This window comes from Pleurodeles waltl, chromosome 1_1 (genome assembly GCF_031143425.1).
Source record: "Pleurodeles waltl isolate 20211129_DDA chromosome 1_1, aPleWal1.hap1.20221129, whole genome shotgun sequence".
In the NCBI taxonomy this organism is placed as follows: domain Eukaryota; kingdom Metazoa; phylum Chordata; class Amphibia; order Caudata; family Salamandridae; genus Pleurodeles; species Pleurodeles waltl.
The window spans coordinates 33,011,211-33,033,661 of record NC_090436.1 but is presented as its reverse complement, the minus strand read 5'-3'; the positions used below and the strand labels follow the sequence as shown (position 1 = coordinate 33,033,661).

Here is a 22,451-nt window from a genome sequence, read left to right as displayed (position 1 = left end):
GTTTCACTGCAGCTGCTGCTGCTGCCAACCCCTCAGACAGGTTTCTGCCCTCCTGGGGTCCAGCCAGGCCTGGCCCAGGAAGGCAGAACAAAGGACTTCCTCAGAGCGAGGGTGTCAGGGCTGGGGAGGAGTAGCCTCCCCCAGCCTCTGGAAATGCTTTGATGGGCACAAATGGTGCCCATCTCTGCATAAGCCGGTCTACACCGGGTTCAGGGATCCCCCAGCCCTGCTCTGGCGCGAAACTGGACAAAGGAAAGGGGAGTGACCACTCCCCTGACCTGCACCTCCCAAGGGAGGTGCCCAGAGCTCCTCCAGTGTGCTCCAGACCTCTGCCATCTTGGAAACAGAGGTGCTGCTGGCACACTGGACTGCTCTGAGTGGCCAGTGCCAGCAGGTGACGTCAGAGACTCCACTGTCATTTCTAGGTAGCCAAACCTCCCTTTCTGGCTATTTAGGGTCTCTGCGTTGGGGAATTCTTTAGATAACGAATGCAAGAGCTCATCAGAGTTCCTCTGCATCTTTCTCTTCACCTTCTGCCAAAGGATCGACCGCTGACTGCTCAGGACGCCTGCAAAACCACAACAAAGTAGCAAAGACGACTGATCCTGCCGCCTTCTCAACTGTTTTCCTGGTGGTGGATGCTCTGGGGGTAGCCTGCCTCCTTCTTGCATCAGGAGCTCTGAAGAAATCTCCCGTGGGTCGACGGAATCTTCCCCCTGCAACCGCAGGCAACAAAAGACTGCATCACCGGTCCTCTGGGTCCCCTCTCAGCACGACAAGCGTGGTTCCTGGAACTCACCAACTCTGTCCAAGTGACTCCCACAGTCCAGTGACTCTTCAGTCCAAGTTTGGTGGAGGTAAGTCCTTGCCTCCCCACGCTAGACTGCATTGCTGGGTACCGCGTGATTTGCAGCTGCTCCGGCTCCTGTGCACTCTTCCAGGATTTCCTTTGTGCACAGCCAAGCCTGGGTCCCCGACAATCCTTCCTGCAGTGCACAACCCTCTGAGTTGTCCTCCGGCGTCGTGGGACTCCCTTTTGTGACTTCAGGTGGACTCCGGTTCAGTCCTCTTCCAAGTGCCTTTTCAGGTACTTCTGCGGGTGCTGCCTGCTTCTGTGAGGGCTCCCTGACTTGCTGGGTGCCCCTTCTGTCTCCTCCGCCAAGTGGCGACATCCTGGTCCCTCTTGGGCCACAGCAGCACCCAAAAACGTCTACAGCAACCCTTGCAGCTAGCAAGGCTTGTTTGTGGGCCTTAGTCCTAGCATAAGCTTCACTTCTAGTATTGCTCACCACACATTTTCACACATTAATTTCCCATGTGCTATCCCTGAAAATGTGTAATTCACTATGCCATCTATAAGCTATATATATGGTTATGCTTGGTTATTCTGTCTAGGGGCTAACTATATAGTTACATGACCATGTTTCTTAAAAATGCTATTTTCATTGTGGTGTCCTCTAGGGGCTGTCCTAAGCATTTCAGTCATATCAACATATTAAAATATTTGTGACACAGAAACTTGCCCTGTAATGCTTTGCAGGGCATTAATTGTACAAAACATTTTTGCTCATAACTCAGCCTCAAAACATTGACCACAATGTGCTCGCTCTGTCTAGATCATCTCCAAAATAATAACCCCTTCCGCCATTCATTATCTTTTTAAGCTTTCTTGTGGATGAAACTTTACAGCTGGGAGATTTTTGTTAGATACATTGTTCGTAATATCACTGCAATAGCCCTGCTAGCCTTGAAAATGTGTAATGTACTATGCTCTCTGGAGCTCAAGATATAGGGCCAGATGTATCAAGGTTTTTTGCATTCGGAAACGGTGCGAATGCCCGTTTGCAAATACAAAAAGCCAGTTCAGAACGTATGAAAGACATTCTGAATGCAATTCACTAAAATAGCGATTCCTTAAAATTGCGACCCTGTTTAGATAGTCGCAAATTGCGACTCTCTAAATAAGAAATCGCAAATAAGGATTCCTTATTTGCGATTTCTTAGCACATGTATGAAGCCATTCCTAAATGCGATTTGGGCATTTAGGAATCGCTATTTACCACCAGGTTGAACCTTGTGGTAACCATGTGCAAAATTTTAAAATGCATTTAAAATGCATTTTTAAAACGTACATGTAAAGCACACATGTCCTTTTGGCATGTGTGCACCTTACATGTCCCCCAAAAAAAAATTGGGGTGCAGCAGAGGGGGCCTTAGGACCCCAGCACCCTGGGATTTTGCATTTCCAAAATTGCAATTTCTGGTTAAGAAATCGCAACTTTGGAAATGCAAAAAATTCCCAGATATGGGCCAACAGGCCTATAGGTGCGAATGGGGACAGATTCTCTATTTGCGATTCGGTAATAGCATTTGCGATTTTTAAGAAATCGCCATTACCGAATTGCAAAAATCATACATACTTTTTTGCATTTCTGAAATAGCGATTTCTTAAAAATCGCTTTTTGAGAATCGCAAATCGGTTGTATGATACATCTGGCCCATAGTTACACACTGCGCTATTTTCTCGCATTGTTTTTTCATGCAGTCTGGATATGTTTGGGTGAACCTTCTTGTTTATTTCTCCTATGTGACAGTCTTGTGTCTTTTTTTGGGGCATTCTGTTAGCCAGCCAGCAACTCTGATGGTGGGGTGGTGAAAGTGGTATTCTATTGGAATTAGCAAGGCGGATTTAAATTAGGATGCTAAATGACAACATTTTCATTTTTTGCTGCAGATAGAGGAAGAAGGTAAATTGAAGTGCTCTAGTTACATGCAGGGCCACTGGAATGATGTGGCAGCGAAAGACAAAATTGTGAGGCAGGGTTCATCAATTTATGTGGCAAGAAAAGTCCTGTTATGAATTTACAACTCCAATAGCACTAACTCAAGCAAATGCGAGACCTACTGAATTGCAAATGCTTGTTTAATTGGCAATTACATGTGTCATGAGGCATGTGCCTGCATGGCCGTCAATCTTGCAACACGCTTTTAACAAAAAAAGAAATGGTTTAAAGATAACTGATCCATGTGCATGCGGTGCACATGCGCATGCAAGTGTCATGACCACAGATGTCGTGACACATACATGGGCTATGATGCACAGCTGCAATTGTTTTACGTTTCTAACTTGATGGACAGCTATCTTAGCACAGGGAAATTAAACGTATAATAAAAATGGAAAAGACGTGGTGCTCCCGTAGCTCTTTGGAGCTACATTGGCCCATGTGAAAGAAAAAAAGTAAAAATAAACGGAAGGTCGGGGTAGGGAGTAGAAAGGAAGCAGGCAAGGGGTTAGCATAGCAATGAAATTAAAAAGAAAATTTGGACGGGGGACACAATTAAAGATTGCCAGTGAGGTAGCCGTTGAAGCAGCTCATTGAATGAGAACACTGTGAGAATTAAGGGGCAGTTTTATAAAAAGTGGAGCTTCACCCAGTGCAGCGCCACTTATCTTGAGCCCCTTAGCGCCCACCATAGTGCCACTATGTGTGCGCCGTATTTACAATACGGCACACCATGGCGGTAGTCAGGGGGACTAGCGTCAATATTTTGTATGATAGTCCGACACTTTGCAGGACTAGGATAAAAAATATTGATGCTAGTCCTGCAAAGCACCCAGAGGCCCATTGATTGTAATGGGGGCCTCTTAACGCCTTAAGAGCAGGTGTTAAAAATGCCGATAAAAGTGGCGCAAAGGATTCACATAGATTCCTTTGCCCCATTTTTACGGCACCCTTAGTGCCGGAACGCCTCCCTTTCCCCCCTAGCGCAGGCATAATGTGACGCAAGGGTTTACAAAGTGGCGCAATGCATGCATTGCAGTACTTAGTAAATATGGTGCGGGGAAAATGCCACATTAGCGCCACCTTAGCATCAAACAAATGACACTATGGAGGCGCTAAGGTGGAGCTAGGGGCTCCCAAATATGCCCCACAGTGCCCCTGGGTGGGGCAAAACACAAGAATAGGTAGGATAGACAGTGAAACAAGAGCAGACATCTGTGATAGACAACAAAGCCAGCCAATCACGAACAAGGGGCCGGCCCAAACCACTCTAAATCTATGCGATGCATTGAAAATAACTGGTCTGCCACTAGACAGTTAAAGTTGTCTTTAGGCAAAATCAAAAAAAATGCAAGGCAAGCAATACACTTTACAAATACACAACTGGGAAAAGTACTAGAATACACTACTAAACATTGTTGCGAACAGTGTCTTTTTTGAGAGATGCTCTACACGTCTAGGCAGAAAATAAATTAAATAGTTTTCGATCGCTGTGCATTACTGCCAAGCCCGTTGTTCTGTCTGCACAGTAATGCACGTGGATTTTCTTTCATTTGTTGGTGTTTAAGAAGTTAGTTAATATTGGCCTGATTTGCACTTTGCAGGCTTTCCTCGTGCATGTTTACCTTATTCCACGTAACTGAAGAAGATTTTCGTGTAGTTGGTGCATTCATCATCCAGGTGCAGAGATCTGAGTGTAACTTGAAGGTCACAGGATAGAATCCCAGAGCCAGATCCTCTGAACATTGGAAACATTTCATGGGAGAGGGTAATCTCCTCTCTGCCCTGTTAGCAGCTAAGGAGACTCAGGCTGCAGTAAAAAAACATTCTAAACCTAGAACAAGTATTAAATGCAGAACTTACTTTAAATGATTACACACTCTATACATTCTAATCACAGAGTTAGCCAACAATTTACACAGTTTGAAAGATCAGAATCCTTGAGGAAGTGCTGTTTGGTGGGGGCAGAAACTCCTATGAAGGAAAGTTTAAACTTCCACTGGAATATTTTGCTTTGTCTATTTCGTAGACCTTTAGATTTAATTCTACCATTTAGTTCCTCTAACATGCAAAGACCTTGTGTTACCACAGAGCTTTATATTTACCGTAAGAATATACCTGGTCTAAATGTGTCACAGAGGGATCTTCTTTCAAGTTGCACACAAGACACATATATCTTTCCTATCTCATCATTTATATCATCGATCCATTTCTTTTTGACTTATTCTTCAGACATGTATAACTGTGCTGTGGTCTTTGAAACAAAAACATGTGTGTTGGACTTTTTTGCTTATGCAGGGTCTTTTTGCCTCCTGCCTCCTATTTTTGCCTCCTGCCTCCTATTTTTGCCTCCTGCCTCCTATTTTTCTGACCCGTAGCCATTGGCTTTTGAACTCTGAGCCCTTTACCACTGCTAACCAGTGCTAAAGTGCATATGCTCTCTGTGTAAATTGTAATGTTGATTGGTTTATCCATGATTGGCATATTTGACTTACTAGTAAGTCCCTACTATAGTGCACTAGAGGTGCCAGGGACTGTAAATCAAATGCTACTAGTGGGCCTGCAGCACTGGTTTGTGCCACCCACATGAGTAGCTCTGTAATCATGTCTCAGACCTGCCATTGCAGTGTCTGTGTGTGCAGTTTTAACTGTAAATTCGACTTGGCAAGTGTACCCGCTTGCCAGGCCTAAACCTTCCCTTTTCTTACATGTAAGACACCCCTAAGGTAGGCCCTAGGTAGCCCCAAGGGCAGGGTGCAGTGTATGGTTATGGTAGGACATATAGTAATGTGTTTTATATGTCCTGACAGTGAAATATTGCTGAATTCGTTTTTCACTATTGCAAGGCCTGTCCCTCTCATAGGTTAACATGAGGGCTACCTTTAAATCTGATTAAAGTGTAGATTCCCTTTGGGAGCGGATGGACATGTGGAGTTTGGGGTCTCTGAGCTCACAATTTAAAAATACATCTTTTAGTAAAGTTGATTTTGATTGTGTGTTTGAAAATGCCACTTTTAGAAAGTGAGCATTTTCTTGCTTATACCATTTCTGTGACTCTACCTGTTTGTGGATTCCCTGTCTGGGTCAGTTTGACAGTTGGGCTGGTTGCACCTCACACTAGACAGTGACACAAAGGGAGCTGGGGTGTAGCCTGCATATCCTGATGAGCCATCTGTGCTATGAGGGAGGGAAGGAGTGGTCACTCACACCTGAAAGGACTGTGCCTGCCCTCACACAATGCAGTCTCCAACCCCCCTGGTGAGTGCCTGGGGCCTGGCCTGGGCAAGGCAGGATTTCACATTCCAAAGAGACTTTACTTTGAAGTAGGCCTACTTCAAAGGAGAAATTGGGTATAAGAAGGGCACCCAAAACCACAGACTTTAGAAACAATTCTGGAACCAAGAGGAACCTCTGCCTGGAGAAGAGCTGAATAGCTGAGGAAGAAGAGCTGCCCTGCCTGTGACTGTGCTTTGTGGAGCTATCCTGCAGTTGCTGCTTCTGCCAGAGTAAGAGGGCAAAGACTGGACTTTGCGTGCCTTCCATCTTGAAAAGAAATCTCTAAGGGCTTGATCTAGAGCTTGCCCCCCGTTGTTTGAAGTCTCAGGGACAGCAAAGACTTCTCTCTGCCAGCACCTGGAGTCTCTGGAGAGACTCCTACTCTGCCCTGTGGTGCCCATCCAGTTCCTGGGACCCTTAAAGGAGAAGCTGGCAGCCTAAAGACAAGAAAATCCACGCACAGAGCGCCGTGTGGGGAAAAGATTGACGCAAATTCGATCTGCGGCTGAGAAAAACGACGCACCGCCGGCTCCGCAGCTGAGAAACGACGCTCACAGGAAACGCAACAGAAGAATTGACGCACGGAGCATGAGAAACGACGCGCAGCATCGCTGACGGAGGCTGTGAGATCACAGGATTTTTGGATCATCGTGCGGCTGGATTTTCGACTCGCGTACCGCCGTGCGGAGTTATTTTTGACACACACCCGCCCGTGCGGGGTTATTTTTGACACGCACCAGGTACATTTTCACTCTAGCAGCGCTAGTGTGTTTTTGAAACTACTTAAAGACTCTTTTGGATTTTTAATTGATAACTTGACTTGTGTATGGTGGATTTTTGTCGTTTTGGTCTTGTTTTGTTTAGATAAATATTTCCTATTTTTCTAAACCTGTGTTGTGTCATTTTGTAGTGTTTTCATTAAGTTACTGTGTGTGTTGGTACAAATACTTTACACCTAGCACTCTGAAGTTAAGCCTACTGCTCTGCCAAGCTACCAAGGGGGTAAGCAGGGGTGATCTGAGGGTGATTCTCTTTTACACTGACTAGAGTGAGGGCCCTTCCTTGAACAGGGGGTAACCTGACGATTGTGTATTTTCTATCATTTTATTTTTAATCTGAGAGTGATGTGTTCATAATAAATAATTTCACTGTCTTTAAGGATGTACAAATATATGATGTTTGGCAGATGAAAAACAGGTTTGTGATCGTTACATAATTAATAAATTGTGTTCTTAAAAATCATGCTACTTCTCTTCTGGGCGAGTGAATATGAGATTGTGATTTTTGTTCTTGTGAACTTGTAAAAACGACCAAAAAAATACACAAAAGTCCCAAAGTCCCAAACAAGTTGGCCTTTCACTGTCCACCTGAGCACTATCTTATTACAACATTATATCACGCTGGATTAGCCACAAACTAAATCAGACCAAAAACCAACAGTGACACCAGCTTTTTAAACATTTTTATTCATGTTTTCAGTTATTCGACATAACAACTGAAGTAAAGCTTGCTCTAATCATGTGCACAAGGAAATTTCCATTCTCAGTTCTCACCCCTACTTGTCAACATTGTATACACTGCTCATGTATCCCTGCCCACCTACTCCCCGTTATTTTATCAATAGGGGTGCAAGGGGTGGCAGAGACACAGTCCTGCACCCCATCAATCCAACTGGTTACAGTATCCAGTATTGAATACCCTACTCACCTTCTTCCACATGATTATCAATCAAGTTTCTTATCATGTCTTCCCACTCCCAAATGTCCTCCTCAGCCTTCTCGTCAGTCATGAAGGGGACAAGTGTGGCTCCTCTGGAACGGCTCACTCAATCATGTCTCTACCCCACTTCATCACAGCGGAAAGCCAATGAATTGCTATGTGGCGCTTCGACAGAAGCAGACTCAATGTCGCAAATTTATGTTGCATTTTCCCTTGTTTGTGCTGAGGTATGATACCAAGGAGGCAATGTTGAGCTGAGGTCTCAAACCTGATGCTCAACACCAGTTTGAGTCAAGATTCCAACTCTTCCCAGTGCTCCGACAATGCCTGACATGTCCACGTCATACGCAGATTGTGTCTTCTCACTCATCAGACCTCTGGCCATTCGAAGTTCTAGCAGGGTAGATTTAGGCTAGTAGGTGACATAGCCATCTGTTAGAGGTACTTCAGATCAGTGGCGTAGCGTGGGTTGTCAGCACCCGGGGCAAGGCAAGTAATTTGCGCCCCCTAACCCGTGGATTTTAGCACTCGAGTCTGTTGCGCCCGGTGCGGCCGGCCCCCCCTGCACCCCCCACGCTACGCCACTGCTTCAGATGTCTCAATCTGAATCTTGCATTACTTGCAACCTCTTGTACCATACAGGCCTTTGCAAACTCCGCATCTGTCAAGGATGTTTGTAAGTCCCAATCCCGAGCTGGTCTAGATTGCATTACTACTGGTGGTCTATCACCTTCAGTACCCTATAAACGCATGAGCCAAACTCCTCTCTAACCTCCGGGAGCACCTCCGCAGCAAGGGACAGCTCCTGGGTAGCTGGAAAGCCAATCCATATCACCCTGGCTGTTCGTGCCAGTTTGTCCAATTGTAGAAACTGGCCAATGCCCACCCCCAAATGCATCCCAAGCCTCCTCGGATGTCAAGAACATATCCCCTGGGTACAGATCCCCCAGTGTGAGATAATCACCCTCTCTCCAAGGTGACAATGACATATTGTCTCTTGTCCGATAAACGACCGCAGCCACTCATTTGGCAGGGATCTACTAATGCTCATTTGAGTGTTAGTTGCCACCTGACAAACCACCAAGGGGTGGCTGGCAGCTGATTTGCAGTAGGCAGGTGCAGGCATTCTGCGACTGCGCCTTTGAGGAGTCTAGTTTTCCAATTTGGGATCTCATCAGGCCATCTTGATGCATGCTGTTGCTAGGCACTAATATACAGTAATGAGGGTCCAAATCAGGGAGGCACAGCCCCTCCTTTCTCTGCCTATTTTCAGTATCCCCAGTCGCACCCATTCCTCTTATCCCCCAGAATAAAAGACTGTCTGTTTCTTGGATGCAGATTTCTATGTGGGATACATGGCATTTTGTAATGTACCATTTTTGCCAGTGCCACCTTTCCCATGATAGAGAGGACAAGGACGTTTCAAAAGGCTATGGAAGCTCCAAGGCCTCAGTTATATTCATAATGTAATTCAGCAATATGGGTCACCTATAGCCCCAAGTAGAAGAATGTTCTCTGTTCCCGTCAGAGACCCAGATCAGCTAGGTCTGACTGGGGTTTTCCTTCCTGGCCTGGTTGTTGGCACAGTATTGTCTTCTGCTTATTAATATATAGCCTTGGGATTTCAGAAAATTTGTCTAATCTCTGCATGAGGATGGGGATTGTTTCTTGGGTCTGACTCAGGTACAGTAATGCATCGTCAGCCTACATGGACACCACATGCATACTGTGAACCGACTCACCTCCTGATGTCTGGTTGAGTCCAGCTTGTGTCTGGGTGTCCAGGCCTACTAGATTCTCACAACTCCTGTCACTGTGTGATGTAGGTGTTCGGACTACATGGACTTCAAACCTTTGGGCCCTCTGCGGAGCCCACAGAGAGATGGTCGCAAATGTGCCGCATGTACTTGTGTACCAAGGAGGTGCACAGCCATCTAAATATGTGCAGCGCCAAACGAACAGAAAATGCAGTGCTTAGAGAATCTTGGGGTGGTTGTGTGTGTGTAGAGCAGGGGTCAAGTGGGGAATGACAGGACGTGCTTGAAGGAGGAGATAGTGGAACAGTGCTGGAGAAGAAAGACGTGAGGCATGAGATATCCAGATGGAGCATCTAGCACAGCGAGAGACTGAGGCCCATATTTATACTTTTTGACGCTAAACTGCGCTAACGCAGTTTAGCGTCAAAAAATTTAGCGCCGTCTAACGCCATTCTGAAGCGCCATGCGGGCGCCGTATTTATGGAATGGCGTTAGCCGGCGCTAGCAGACCGGCGCTGCCTGGTATGCGTGGAAAAAAACCACGTAGACCAGGCAGCGCCGGCGTAAGGGGAAAATGGCGTTAGGGCGTCTTAAAATGGGGCAAGTCAGGTTGAGGCAAAAAAATCGCCTCAACCCGATTTGCGCCATTATTTTCGACGCCCAGACGCCATTTAAATGACTCCTGTCTTAGTAAAGACAGGAGTCATGCCCCCTTGCCCAATGGCCATGCCCAGGGGACTTATGTCCCCTGGGCATTGTCATTGGGCATAGTGGCATGTAGGGGGGCACAAATAAGGCCCCCCTATGCCACCCAAAAAAAATTAAAAAATATAAAAAATTATACTTACCTGAACTTACCTGAATGTCCCTGGGGTGGGTCCCTCCATCCTTGGGTGTCCTCCTGGGGTGGGCAGGGGTGGCAGGGGGGGTCCCTGGGGGCGGGGGAGGGCACCTGTGGGCTCATTTTGAGCCCACAGGCCCCTTAACGCCTACCCTGACCCAGGCGTTAAATAGTGGCGCAAATGCGGGGTTTTTTGACCCGCCACCTCCCAGGCGTGATTTTTGCCCGGGAGTATAAATACGACGGATTTGCGTCGCCGTCATTTTTTTAGACGGGAACGCCTTCCTTGCATCTCATTAACGCAAGGAAGGCGTTCACGCAAAAAAATGACGCTATTTGCCCATACTTTGGCGCTAGACGCGTCTAACGCCAAAGTATAAATATGGCGTTCGTTTTGCGCCGAATTTGCGTCGAAAAAACCGACGCTAATTCGGCGCAAACGGAGTATAAATACGGGCCAGAGTGACTGAGATACTCCGAGCACCATTGAAAACACCTTAGTAATGTTTAATTCAGTCTCATATTTTCAGAATCATAAAATTTTGAATTCTAATTATTCACAACAAACTCATTGTTGTATGTCTTTTACTACCGAGCAGTGGCTTAACCGATAGCTCAGGCTTGTTTTAAGCATAAGTCCACTATTGGCTGATATATCTGGATCAAATAACGCAAAACTCAAAGAGGTACCAAATACTCGTCTGATGGAGCCCTGTGTGAGGCGCAGGATTTTCATTCACATGGTTTAAGCCACACCCCTAGGTGGGGGTGATGTGAGGGCATGAGGGGGACAAGGGGCGGAGCCTCCTTTCTGCCGTACCAGCTCCTACAGGTGGCTGGTGTACCCACAGATGGCTGTAGGTGGAAGAAAATGTTGTGAGGATTCAAGGACATTACGTATGGGGGTCATTCGAGTCCCAGAGGTCAGATTTCTAACCTCCTGGCACAAGGACTTAGTCAATGTCCCAATACACATTAAGAATTCAGTTGGACTGCAACCCATACACAACCCACTGAGCGATACTGAGTAGGATGGTGCTTCCTGGTAACAATCAGTCCCATAAGCTGAGTTCAGGAACACAGTGGAACTTTAAACCCTCTTTTGTTAATGAATAACACACTCAAAGCTTGCACTGAAAAGTGGGAAGAGAGTCAAGGGAGAGGAATATGAGTCAATAAACAACTTCATTCAGTGCTTGGCGGGGAGACAACAGTGTGTGACGTAACGTGGCCTCAAGCCATGATGACAAAGGGCACACAGGAGTTAGTTGGAGCTCTGTCTCTTTACAGAAGGTAAATAAAGATCTGTTCTCTCAGCTCACCCGTCCATCCCTTGCCTGCCTCTCGTATTGCTGGTGTCTCTCCAGGGCTTCATCATGGCTAGGGATGTTTGTCTCATGTCTTCTGTTGATTAATGACTACGTGTGACATGTCATATTAAACAGATGCATTCTGCAGGTTAAATGGTGCAAGCATTAACAAAGCCTCTAAGTGTAGCTTTTTATCACTGAAACTGCTGGATACTGGATGGTGAGTTTGTGTGTATTTGTGTGAATGGACGATTCGGTGATTGCAGGGGTTGAGTGGCTGAGTGAATGTGGGTGGCTGGTAGATGATTTGGGGGAATGGCAGTGGATAGCACTGTGTGGACGAGTGAACGGGCAGGGGACAGAAAGCAGCGGGTGAGTGAATTGTTGAATGCAGGTAGGTTTTGAGGCTCAATCTCATGGCGCAATTTCATGTTTGTCTTTGTGCCCAACCACTGTTTTCAATCACCAGCCGCCACTGCTAACAGGCTCAAGCTGTTTCTAAGCGCTACGATGAAGTTTAGCTAAAGTAATAAATAGCAAGCCTGTTCTCACAGGTGGTTTGCAAAGAACACCTGTGTCTTTTGTCATAAAATAACAAGCCAGCTACTTCCTATCTCCGCTTTTTCGAGGCTGGGACATAAGCGGCCTCAGACTGAAGGCCACCACTTCCGGCTCTCGCCCCCGACTGAGGCTTGTGGCGCAAACCGGAGTGACCTCTGCACTTACTCTCTCTACCCTCTACTTATAGACCGATACACGTTTTTTTATAGTATCAACATTATCTTATATTTTGAAAACAATGATGGTGCTAGCTGGCACTAAACCATCAAAAACACAAAGCAATCATGGTGCCAAATGCGTCAACTCGAGATAAAATATATTTAGATGTTATAAAGAATTCTGCAGGGTAAGTGCACAGGGCGCAGGCATTTTCTAGCATTTCAGTGCACGTCTACAATCTCATGTTTTCTATGAAAGAAACAGGAAAGTCTGAATTGCAAAGGAATGGAAATAGCAGAGTCTGAAAGGGAACTGTGCAATGTTCACGGCAGGCTCTCTGCTTGGGTCTCGGTCACATGGAAGAGAAGCGGATTATCCCCCTGTTAACAAGCATTTGCAATGCAATGGGTCTCGCGATTGCTCGGGTTAGAGCTATTAGCGTTGTAAACTCCTAACTAGAATTTTCTTGCCACATAAAATGAAAAGTAAAACAGTTGACATAAGTGAGTTGATTCAAAGCACCATGGCCGCTGTGAGTGTGAGCAAGAAGGAGAGACACAAAAGGAAAAAGAAGTTTGCTGGCAGTCAAACATATCAGCTAACGTGCGATTATCCATGTAACAGGGTCGATGGGCAAGGCGGTAACAAAGGATTTTTGAAGGGAAAGCCCATGAATGAGTGATAGTGATGGGCGTCGTTAAAATACCTCAGATAGATTACAACACGTCAGAGGGTTTGCGCGCTCGCCCTAAAAATGAAATGCTGTCCTACCGCTAGCCATAAATCGAACAAGTCTTTCTGAGAGTCATGCTTTCAGAAGCATATATCAGTACCTTCTACACCCCCAAGGAGCGTTCTCTGCCTGCTGGGTTCTTCAGAGAAATTGTAGATATCTAGGCAAAATGTAATACTTTCTGTACAGTAACCCACATGTTCTAGCTGAGGACATTCGCTTTAGTGTACCCCAAGCAAAAAACGTTTAAAGATCGGTGTTAAACCTGAACAACAAGCAAAGCAGATTGGCATGGATGAAACTATAGTTCGTGCAGCAGGAGCAGTGGCACCAGAGAACAGGGCACAAGGAGCCCTCTGCATTCCAATCAGATGTTACCCACTAATGAGCAAACTACATGGTGAGCCCACAGCTTCTATCGGCCAGGATGGGGGGCATCATACACTGGTAAGATGGCTCAGCGAGTTGGTAAGATCTGGGGTAGCTCGAGGATTACGAGTAGGGCTAACCTGCTCTTTCATCCTTCCCTGAGAACGGTGAAAACTTAGGTACTGCAGTCTATATGAGAACAAGCTCCAGGTACCTGTGAATTGACAATTGAAGCTAACTTATCAATCCGGTTGTTTTCTATTTACCCAAAGAACAGCCGCCATCTCTCCTCCCGCTTGCTGTGATGTATTTTCTGATCCTCACCATTTATGCTTCTTCCTTATTCACAGGTCTTTTCTTGCATAGAACAGTCCATTTTCTAAGACTGCTTTCTCATAATGAGAGGTGCCTTTAAGGGGTACACCAATTATAGAGAAAAAAGTGATTCTCTTTGCCCAGACCTGCATCAACAACAATCACCAACAGGAGGCGTTATAGTTTCTTGCTTTGTTTGATGATGTCACCTTAGGGCTTTGAGCTCTATTGTGACATCATCCCCGGACGCCAAATATTGTCTCCATATGATTTCCCAATGAAAGAAATAACCAGAAACAGTGCATAAAGTATCTTCCCTAGTAGGACATTCAGGATTGGCAGTAGTGGTGGTCTCAGTCTTACAAGGATCTATGTGGGTTGTATGTTGGAACAACGCATGCATTTACCACGTATGCCGTTACTCCGCAGACTTTACAACAAATATGTCTTTACAATTGCTTATGGAAAGCGCTGGACTTTGGAGGAGAAAATTTACTGTTCCAACTTCAGTCTGCGCCACAGTAGGGAACGCGTTGGACGTCCAATGCTGCTTTCCCTAAAGCATGCCATTGTAACAACATGATTGCTGAAGGAATGCCCGGTAAAGACACCTTCGATGTAACAGCTGTGTTGGAACTGCAGTGTGTAATCTGGCCATCATAGTAAAGGCTGTTTCCCATTATGTGTATTTGTATAACTGTATCTGTTGATGTGTGACACTCTAAGACCTGTTTTGGGGTGGTGATGTCTCATGCATGGCCTCACTTGTGTCTCCTTCACTGAGCGGCCAAACTGTGAGTATCTGGTAGTCGTGTTTGTTGAGTTTTTGGCCCCAGCCTCACACTAACCCACCATGTGCAGGAAGACATAGGTCTGTCCTTTGACATGGGGGAGGTCCTGGACCCAAAGGGGTACACTAAGGTCACCCTTGTCAGTGGCAGTAGACTACACTCCTTGTCACGGCTTCTAGCTTGTACTGCAGTGGTGACAGCATAACATGTAGTAGTGGTTCTATTAATCGTGACCAGTCCTTTTTATCTGCGTAACAAGAGTGGTGGCGTACCAGCCCACGCATGTATAGTTGCTGTGCTACAAGCTAACATTGATACGTGTGTCAAGTTCCCAGTGCATTTGTGCCAGGTTGTATGTACACGGGTGATCTGCATGATACAAGCATTGCTTGTGTCTGAGTGAACCGGAGTGAAGGAGGCCTGGGGTTCCCTTTTGAAATCCCATGTCCTCTTCGTGTGCACAAGTTGTGGGGAATTCTTTCCCAGACAGTGGAAGTGTATTGATGACATTCATAAAACTGGAGGGATTACGCCCTTTTGCTGCAGAGGGCAGCAGACAAATTTAATCGAGTGCAGTCTCTTTTTAGATGGAGGTGAGTGAAGGGTAGGGCTGCAGTGCGTGTTTCTCAGAGTATGAAGGGTACTACGCATGAGGCCAGCCTTTCCTCTCTATACCTGATCACTGTCAGAGTGGCTGTTGATAGTCAGGTGCAGAATGCCCACACCTATTTACGACTCTGTTGCGGACGCTCCAATTATACCCGTATAAAAGTGCGAGCAGCTGCAGTAAAAAAAAGAGGCAACAATCACAAGCTTCAGGTAAAGGTCCGTGTTTCATGCAGAGTTTTGCGATATAGAGGAAGCTTTTGGAGCTAGCAAGCAACAACTGTATTGTTTGCATGCGACATAGTGATTTGCTATGTACTTGATCAAGTCAGCCGATCTGCTCAGGGGCTGGATGCATTTACACAACATATATTCTGGACTCAAAGGAAGCAGTAACCTCAAAATCATAGTAATGTAAGAAAATACATGGGTAACTAATGTAAACATTGAAAATGTTGGTGTGGATGTGACATCACACCCAATGAAAGGTCATAGAACATCATTTCCTGTACCATCATCTGGACAAAGAGTGTTTCATGCCACCTCTTACTACAGGCATTTTGGTGGCTCAGGGCCTGATTTACAACTTGGAGGATGGCTTACTCCATCACAATGATGACGGATGTTCAGTCTAACGAAATCTAAATCCCAATTCCTTCTATGGGATTTAGATTTTAGAGAACAGGATATCCGTCACCGTTGTGACAGAGCAACCCATCCGCTGAGTTCTAAATCAAGCCCTCAGTGAATAATTCCATCAACACAGCAAGGATGTTTAAATGTGATCAAAAGTAGCTGTTTTTGAGCAAACAAACTGATGGCACTATGGGGCATATTTACAAGAAAGTGGTGCGTCATAGCTGATGCACCACTTTTCTTGCACCCCCCAATTTCACTGTGCCTTTTTTTCGGACCTCCCAGTACCAGAATGCCTCCCTTGCATACATTATGCCTGGCGGAGACATAGGGGGTCATTAAAACCCCATGAAAAGGTTTGAACCGCCATGAAAAGGCTGTCGGAAAGGGGAGTCGCGGGGCCCCCTGCTGCAGCCCCATGGAGCTTTTCACTGTCTGCTATGCAACTGCACCCGTCGCACAGCCGCAACAGCGCCGGCTCCATTTGGAGCCGGCTCTTGTGTTGCGTCCGAGAACCCCGCTGGGCCGGCGGGCAGAATCCAGGTTTCCGCCCGCCAGCCCAGCGGGGATCTCAAAATAGACCCCACAGGAGTGCGGCCGCATTGGAGTCCGCCCGCCGGTTCAACCTTGGCGGGCGGCCTCTGCCACCAGCCAATTTTATAATGAGGGCCATAATGTGGGGCACGGGGTTACAAAGTGGTGCAATGCAAGCATTTTGCCACGTTGTAAATATGGCAATTCAGAAATGTGTACCTACCTTTTACATTAGCGTAAAAAAAAATGATGCTAATGTGGAGCAAGGAGGTGCAAGGGGCTCATAAATATGCCCCTATGTTTCTTGGACCATTGTTGCATTCTATTTTTATTTAATTTAGCATGAGTTCCTGTTGTTGGTAAATGACATGTTGACTTCTATTACATGTGTTCTGTAGCAGCGTGGTCAATGTACTTGTGGTGGTATTTCCTCCCAGTATTGTGTCTGTGCTTCCAGGGAAAATATTTGTTGCAATGATAGTAGAATTATGGTCCAGTGATCAAAGTATCTTCAATTAGAATTGTGCCTTTTCTATCACTTATAGGCAAAGGAGGGGTCTCTACACATCTCATCATAATTCATTCAACACGTAATTCTCTTGCAACCAGGAAGGAAGTTACCTCTGCAAAGACTCGTTTCTTCGTAAGGACGGAAGTGCATCACAAAGAGACATCATGGCCGCCTGCCACATTAGACCATACAAGGACAACGACTACACGGCTGTGCGGGAGCTGCTTGCAGTTAACTTGAATGGACTAATTCCTCCTCTAGCAAAGTATTCGTTGAGACTTCCTTGGGTTATGGTCTTCCTTGTGGTTGCCCCACTCAGTCTTTTTGTGGTCTTTAGGTCTATCCTCCTTTCTGCCACAACAGTTGCAATATTTTTCGCGTTTATCTGGTACGGCTCAAGCTGCGTTTTCAAGTCTTTCCTTTATCGCTACCTCGATGGAGACATGAAAGACATCCAGAGGTCCTACATGCAGAAGAGGGGAGCCTGTTTCTGGGTGGCCGAGTCTGATGGGGAGATTGCGGGCTTTGTGGCAGCAGCACCTGCTGGAGAGAAGGAAGTGGAGATTTTGCGTCTGAATGTGGGAGAGAAGTTTCGGGGACGAGGAATTGCCAAAGCCTTTTGACAAACTTTGATCAACTTCGCCAGAGAAGAAGGCTACGAAGCAGTGGTCTTGGAAACCAGCATGGTGCAAGTCCCAGCACAGATATTGTATCAGAATATGGGATTTAAAAGGGCATATAGTGTTGTGCCACCTTATTTCTTCTTCCGGTTGCTGAACTTTATCATGATTGGTTTTAGGTATGACATTCTGCGGCAAGCATGAAAAATGGGCAGACACTAAGGCCCAGAATTATCAAGGTTGTGCGTCGCCCCTGCACCAAGCAAGGCAACACAGGGCAAGCAAACCTAGAATGTGAGTTACCATGCCATGCAGAGGCAACCTGTGCGCCTCTGTGTGGCTTGGTAAATCTCATGTAACCCAAAGCAGCGCCAGTAGTTGTCTTGCTTTACACTGTGCCGGGAAGGAGTTACATGGGCGTTCCCATGCATTCACCCATGTATTCTCATGCATTCCCAGATTTACCAACACTGGTAGATTTTGAAATGCATCAGAATTGCACGCCTTCCCGATAGAGGTGTAGGGGAGCACACTTAATGCATCACACTTAGAAAGAGGAAAATACCTCCAAGGATTGTTTTTGTGCAGGAAGGTCTCCCTATGCACATAAACAATGCTGCCTGCAATGCCATGGTGCAAGTGCGCCTGCATTGGCTCTAGGCTGCGCTGAGTGGGCAAGGACAGGACAGGAGTGCACCATGTCGTGATAGATACGGCACATTCCTTCTCTCTCCCTGTTGGGCAACACAGCACAGCAAGTTGCCTCGCTGCGTTGCATGACATAATGATAAATCAGGGTCTAAGTGTCTGGCTAAGCAATGCTGCTTCAGTGCAATTCTGAGTAATTCCTCAATACTTGAAATGAAAGACCTTTTTAAGGTGGAAAACCTGTAGAATTAATTGGCGAACCCACCGGTAGAACTTCATCACGGTTTTTTATTACCGTCTAACTTTCAATCTGTGCCATAGGTCTTCAAAAGTAAATTTGTGTATTTCTTAAGACATAGACCCATATTTATGCTTTTTTAGCACCTCATTTGCGCCGCTTTTTGATGCAAAAGCGGTGCAAACTTACAAAATACAAGTTTGCACTGCTTGAGCGTCAGAAAATGATGCAAACGCGGCTGTAAAAAAGTATAAATATGGGCCATAGTCCTTTATGAATTAATATTTTACAGGCATGCTCACTCATCCCATGGCACCTACTCAAATAAATATTTTCAATGTCTCTGGTCTTATCATTTTCTATTGGTATATGTTAGATGATAATGATGACAGGGCAGTTCTACTCCCCTGTATGACCACAGCATGCATTCTCTAAGAAGGAAAATTGTTGGTAGTCTAGAACCTGCATGAAAGGTATGAAGGGTAGAGGAAACTTGCCCCATGAACTGTCTAGGTTGAGGTATGGAGAAGCACAACTCTATCAGACTTGTTTTCTCCTTCACATAAACACACCTATGGGCAGTGCCAGGTTTTTCTGTAAGAATTCCAGAGCATCCCCCAATATTGATGTGCCACACCTCCGACTTCCACATAGGTCCAGAGCACGCATACTGTGCAAAGTTCTAGCTTGCGTCAAACGCGACAAGACTACTCAGTGCTAAGGGGCCACACTGGTGGCAGTAACACTCTTCACAACTGACATACACAGTACAATGTCTCAAAATGATACATTTGTGTAAAAGAGGGTGACAGGTATAGGTTTTGTCTCTGCACTGCTCATGTTCTCTGGTCTTATCATTTTCTAATGGAATATGTAAGATGGTAATGATGACAGGGCATACTAGTATTTGACATTGGTAAGTACAAAAGGTATCTACTTCCTGGACTAAAAGTGGTGGTGAATAATATAACCACACACCTAAGTCAACTGATTCAGATGAGTTCTAATACTTCCTAGTTTTATAATCATCCTAAAAAATCCTGATTCTTCCCAGATCTGATTTGAAAAAATAATTTGACAGACCATGGATCAGAGAGTCTTCTATATTTGATGTACAAAAAAGACTGTTTAACTTCACCACCTTCTAGGACATGTATAGTTAATTGCCATTGGGCTGATCTACACCCTCTAACTGCAGAATTCTTTGTGTCAGCTGAAGGTCATAAGTTCTGATGCCAGTGGCAGAACCATTAAACACTGCATGCAGGTCAGAGACAGGATCACCCCTCTGCTCCAAGAGTACACGAGGCAGCACACTTGAATGAGGTGTGCTGTGCTGGATGTCAGAGGCACAATATCTGCAGTACAAGAACATTCTCAATTTTATGCAACCTTTACGAGAAAAATGTGTGTTGAAGAAACTTATTTTATACCTAAATTTCTACTTCAGGATTTCATCCTAGGATATCAGACAGAAATTCTGGCTTTTTTTCAGTGGGCAAGCGCTATAGTCAAAAAGCATGACTGATAATATCGAGAGGGGGCAAAATGTGGATCTATGATGATACTTTGAACCTCACTCCTAGTGGCATAGTAATCCATGGGTGATTGCACCTTATACCGGGGTAGATAAGGATGTTATTTGCACCAGGCTAACATGGTGCAAACTCTGAACTATAACGTGTCTACTGAGATGGGCCTATTTTTCAAACTAAGGCCAAAATCAACAATTCATTAACATTCTCTTCTATTCTTTAGAATTTATAGAGCGCATGGCTACCCAACAGCCCTCCCAGTGATAGTAATAAACCTCCGCTGACGGGACTGCTTACATGGCTAGACATTAGAATCGGTATGTTTTAAGTGGTTTTCTGAAGCTGAACTCAGATTTGTCAAGTCGGATGTGCATTGGGAGTGGTTCCAGGGTTTGGGTGCCAGATATGCGAAGGAGCTTCCTCCACATCTTTCTTTTTTGACCCTTGGGACCAGAAGTAGACTAAGACCTTCAGAGCACAATGATCATCTCGGTGTATAAGGAGTCCCAAGGCATTGAATGAGCTGGAGAACTTTTTTGTTAATGGAGCAATGGACCAGACAAAGAGATTTAAACTGGATTCTTTCCTGGATTGGCAGCCAATGCAAGGCTGCTACTGCTGGTGCTGGTGACTTACCTGTGGGACTTTTGTAGAGAATCCACGCGGCAGCATTCTGGATTACCTGGAGTTGATTTGTCAGATATTTGGGACTGACTAGGTAAGACCACAAATCCAAAACTGCAATCGGCCAATTTACTGGCCTGAACCTCCATGGAAAGCCTGTCAAATATCCAGAATTCCAGTCTCTTAACTGTAGGGGATTGCGGGCAAAGTGGACTGACCTCCGTTTTATCCCCGTTCAATTTCAGACGACTGGCAGACATCCAGTTTGTTACTTGCCTGAGACTTGTTTAATTGATTGGAGGTTTTGTTAATGTCTGCGGTGAGTGAGGTGACTATGTATGTGCTATCTGCACAGTAAATTAGAGGAAGACCGCGTGCCTGCACTATTTCTGCCTGTGGTCGTACATAGAGATTGTCGGTAAAGAAGATTTAACTCCCAATAAAAACAGAGAGGAATACGTTTCCAAACCATAAAGTTTTATTAGAAATCTCAAATCAATTAGACATCAATCGAAATTTCACCTCAATAAAGCATACATCAATATAAACCAATTAATTAAAGTAATAATATAACATTGCATAATTAAAGGCAACATATGCAAAGTCTTGTTCACATGGAGGAAAATCACAATTGCTAAGCTAAGTTTGTGGGCAGGTTGGGTAACTTCAGATGCAGAGGGTGTCAGAAAATAGAGCACCAAAAAACAAAACAAATGAAGTTTACGATTAGTATAGGGAGAAATGTGGTTGCACTCAAGAGCAACTCTATGAGAAGAAAATAAAGAGCATTTGGTCTCAAGAGAAGGGAAAGGACGTCTGCCTGCAAGATAGACAGCGGCAAGTGTAGGAGGCTGGCCTGGCTTATAGTGGGTACCTTGTGGTACTTACACCTTGTGCCAGGTCCAGTTATCCCTTATTAGTAGAATAGAGGTGTTTCTAGAAGCTTAGGCTGTTAGAGGTAGCTATAGCTGAGCAGCTTAGGCTGAATTAGGAAACATGCAAAGCTCCTGCTATACCACTTATATCAGGTAGCACTATATCACAAGAAAACACAATACTCAGGGTTACTAAAAATAAAGGTACTATATTTTGGTGACAATATGCCAAATGTATCTCAGAGGATACCCTCACTTAGGAGGTAAGTAATATACACAAATTATATGTACGCAAACCAAAATCAGGTAAGTAACAGTAAGGAAAGTAGTGCAAACAATGTAGAATCACAATAGGATGCAATAGGTAGAAGTAGGCCTAGGGGCAACACAAACTATATACTCCAAAAGTGGAATGCGAATCACGAGTGGACCTCAGGCCTATGGTAGGTTGTAGGGAGTCGCTGGGACTGTAAGAAAACAGTAAGGGTGTCCAAAATACCCCACCCCAAGACCCTGAAAAGTAGGAGTAAAGTTACCCTACTACCCCAGAAAGACAGTATAGTCGAGATAGGGGATTCTGCAAGAACCACCAGCAAAACACTGAAGACGGATTTCTGGACCTGATGACCTGTAAAGGAAGGAGACCAAGTCCAAGAGTCACACAAGTGTCCGGGGGCAGGAGCCCACTAAACCCTGGGTGAAGGTGCTAAAGGGATGCCTCCAGGTGGAAGAAGCCAAAGATTCTGCAACAACGGAAGGTGCCAGGAACTTCTCCTTTAGTCAGAAAATGTCCCACAGCATGCTGGAGGATGCAGGAGTATTTCCATGCAGAAATACCACAAACAAGCCTTGCTAGCTGCAAGAGTTGCGGTTGAGGATTTTGGGTGCTGCTGGTGCCCAGGAAGGACTGGGATGTCGCCCCTTGGTGGAGGAGACAGAGGGGGCGCTCAGCAACTCAGAGAGCCCCCGAAAAAACAGACAGCACCTGCAGAAGTACCGGAAGAGTCACT

General features: G+C 45.4%; 1 protein-coding gene across 1 annotated transcript in view; it reads left to right on the top strand.

Annotated features, from left to right (window-relative positions):
- Positions 1–18,749, top strand: part of LOC138259413 (N-acetyltransferase 8-like) — a 105,842-nt gene extending 87,093 nt beyond the window's left edge. The window contains 1 exon segment of the mRNA XM_069207186.1: positions 16,936–18,749. Within this exon segment, the coding sequence (XP_069063287.1) occupies positions 17,066–17,725 (660 nt within the window). The 5' untranslated portion in view covers positions 16,936–17,065 and the 3' untranslated portion in view covers positions 17,726–18,749.
- The last annotated feature ends 3,702 nt before the right edge of the window (positions 18,750–22,451 follow it).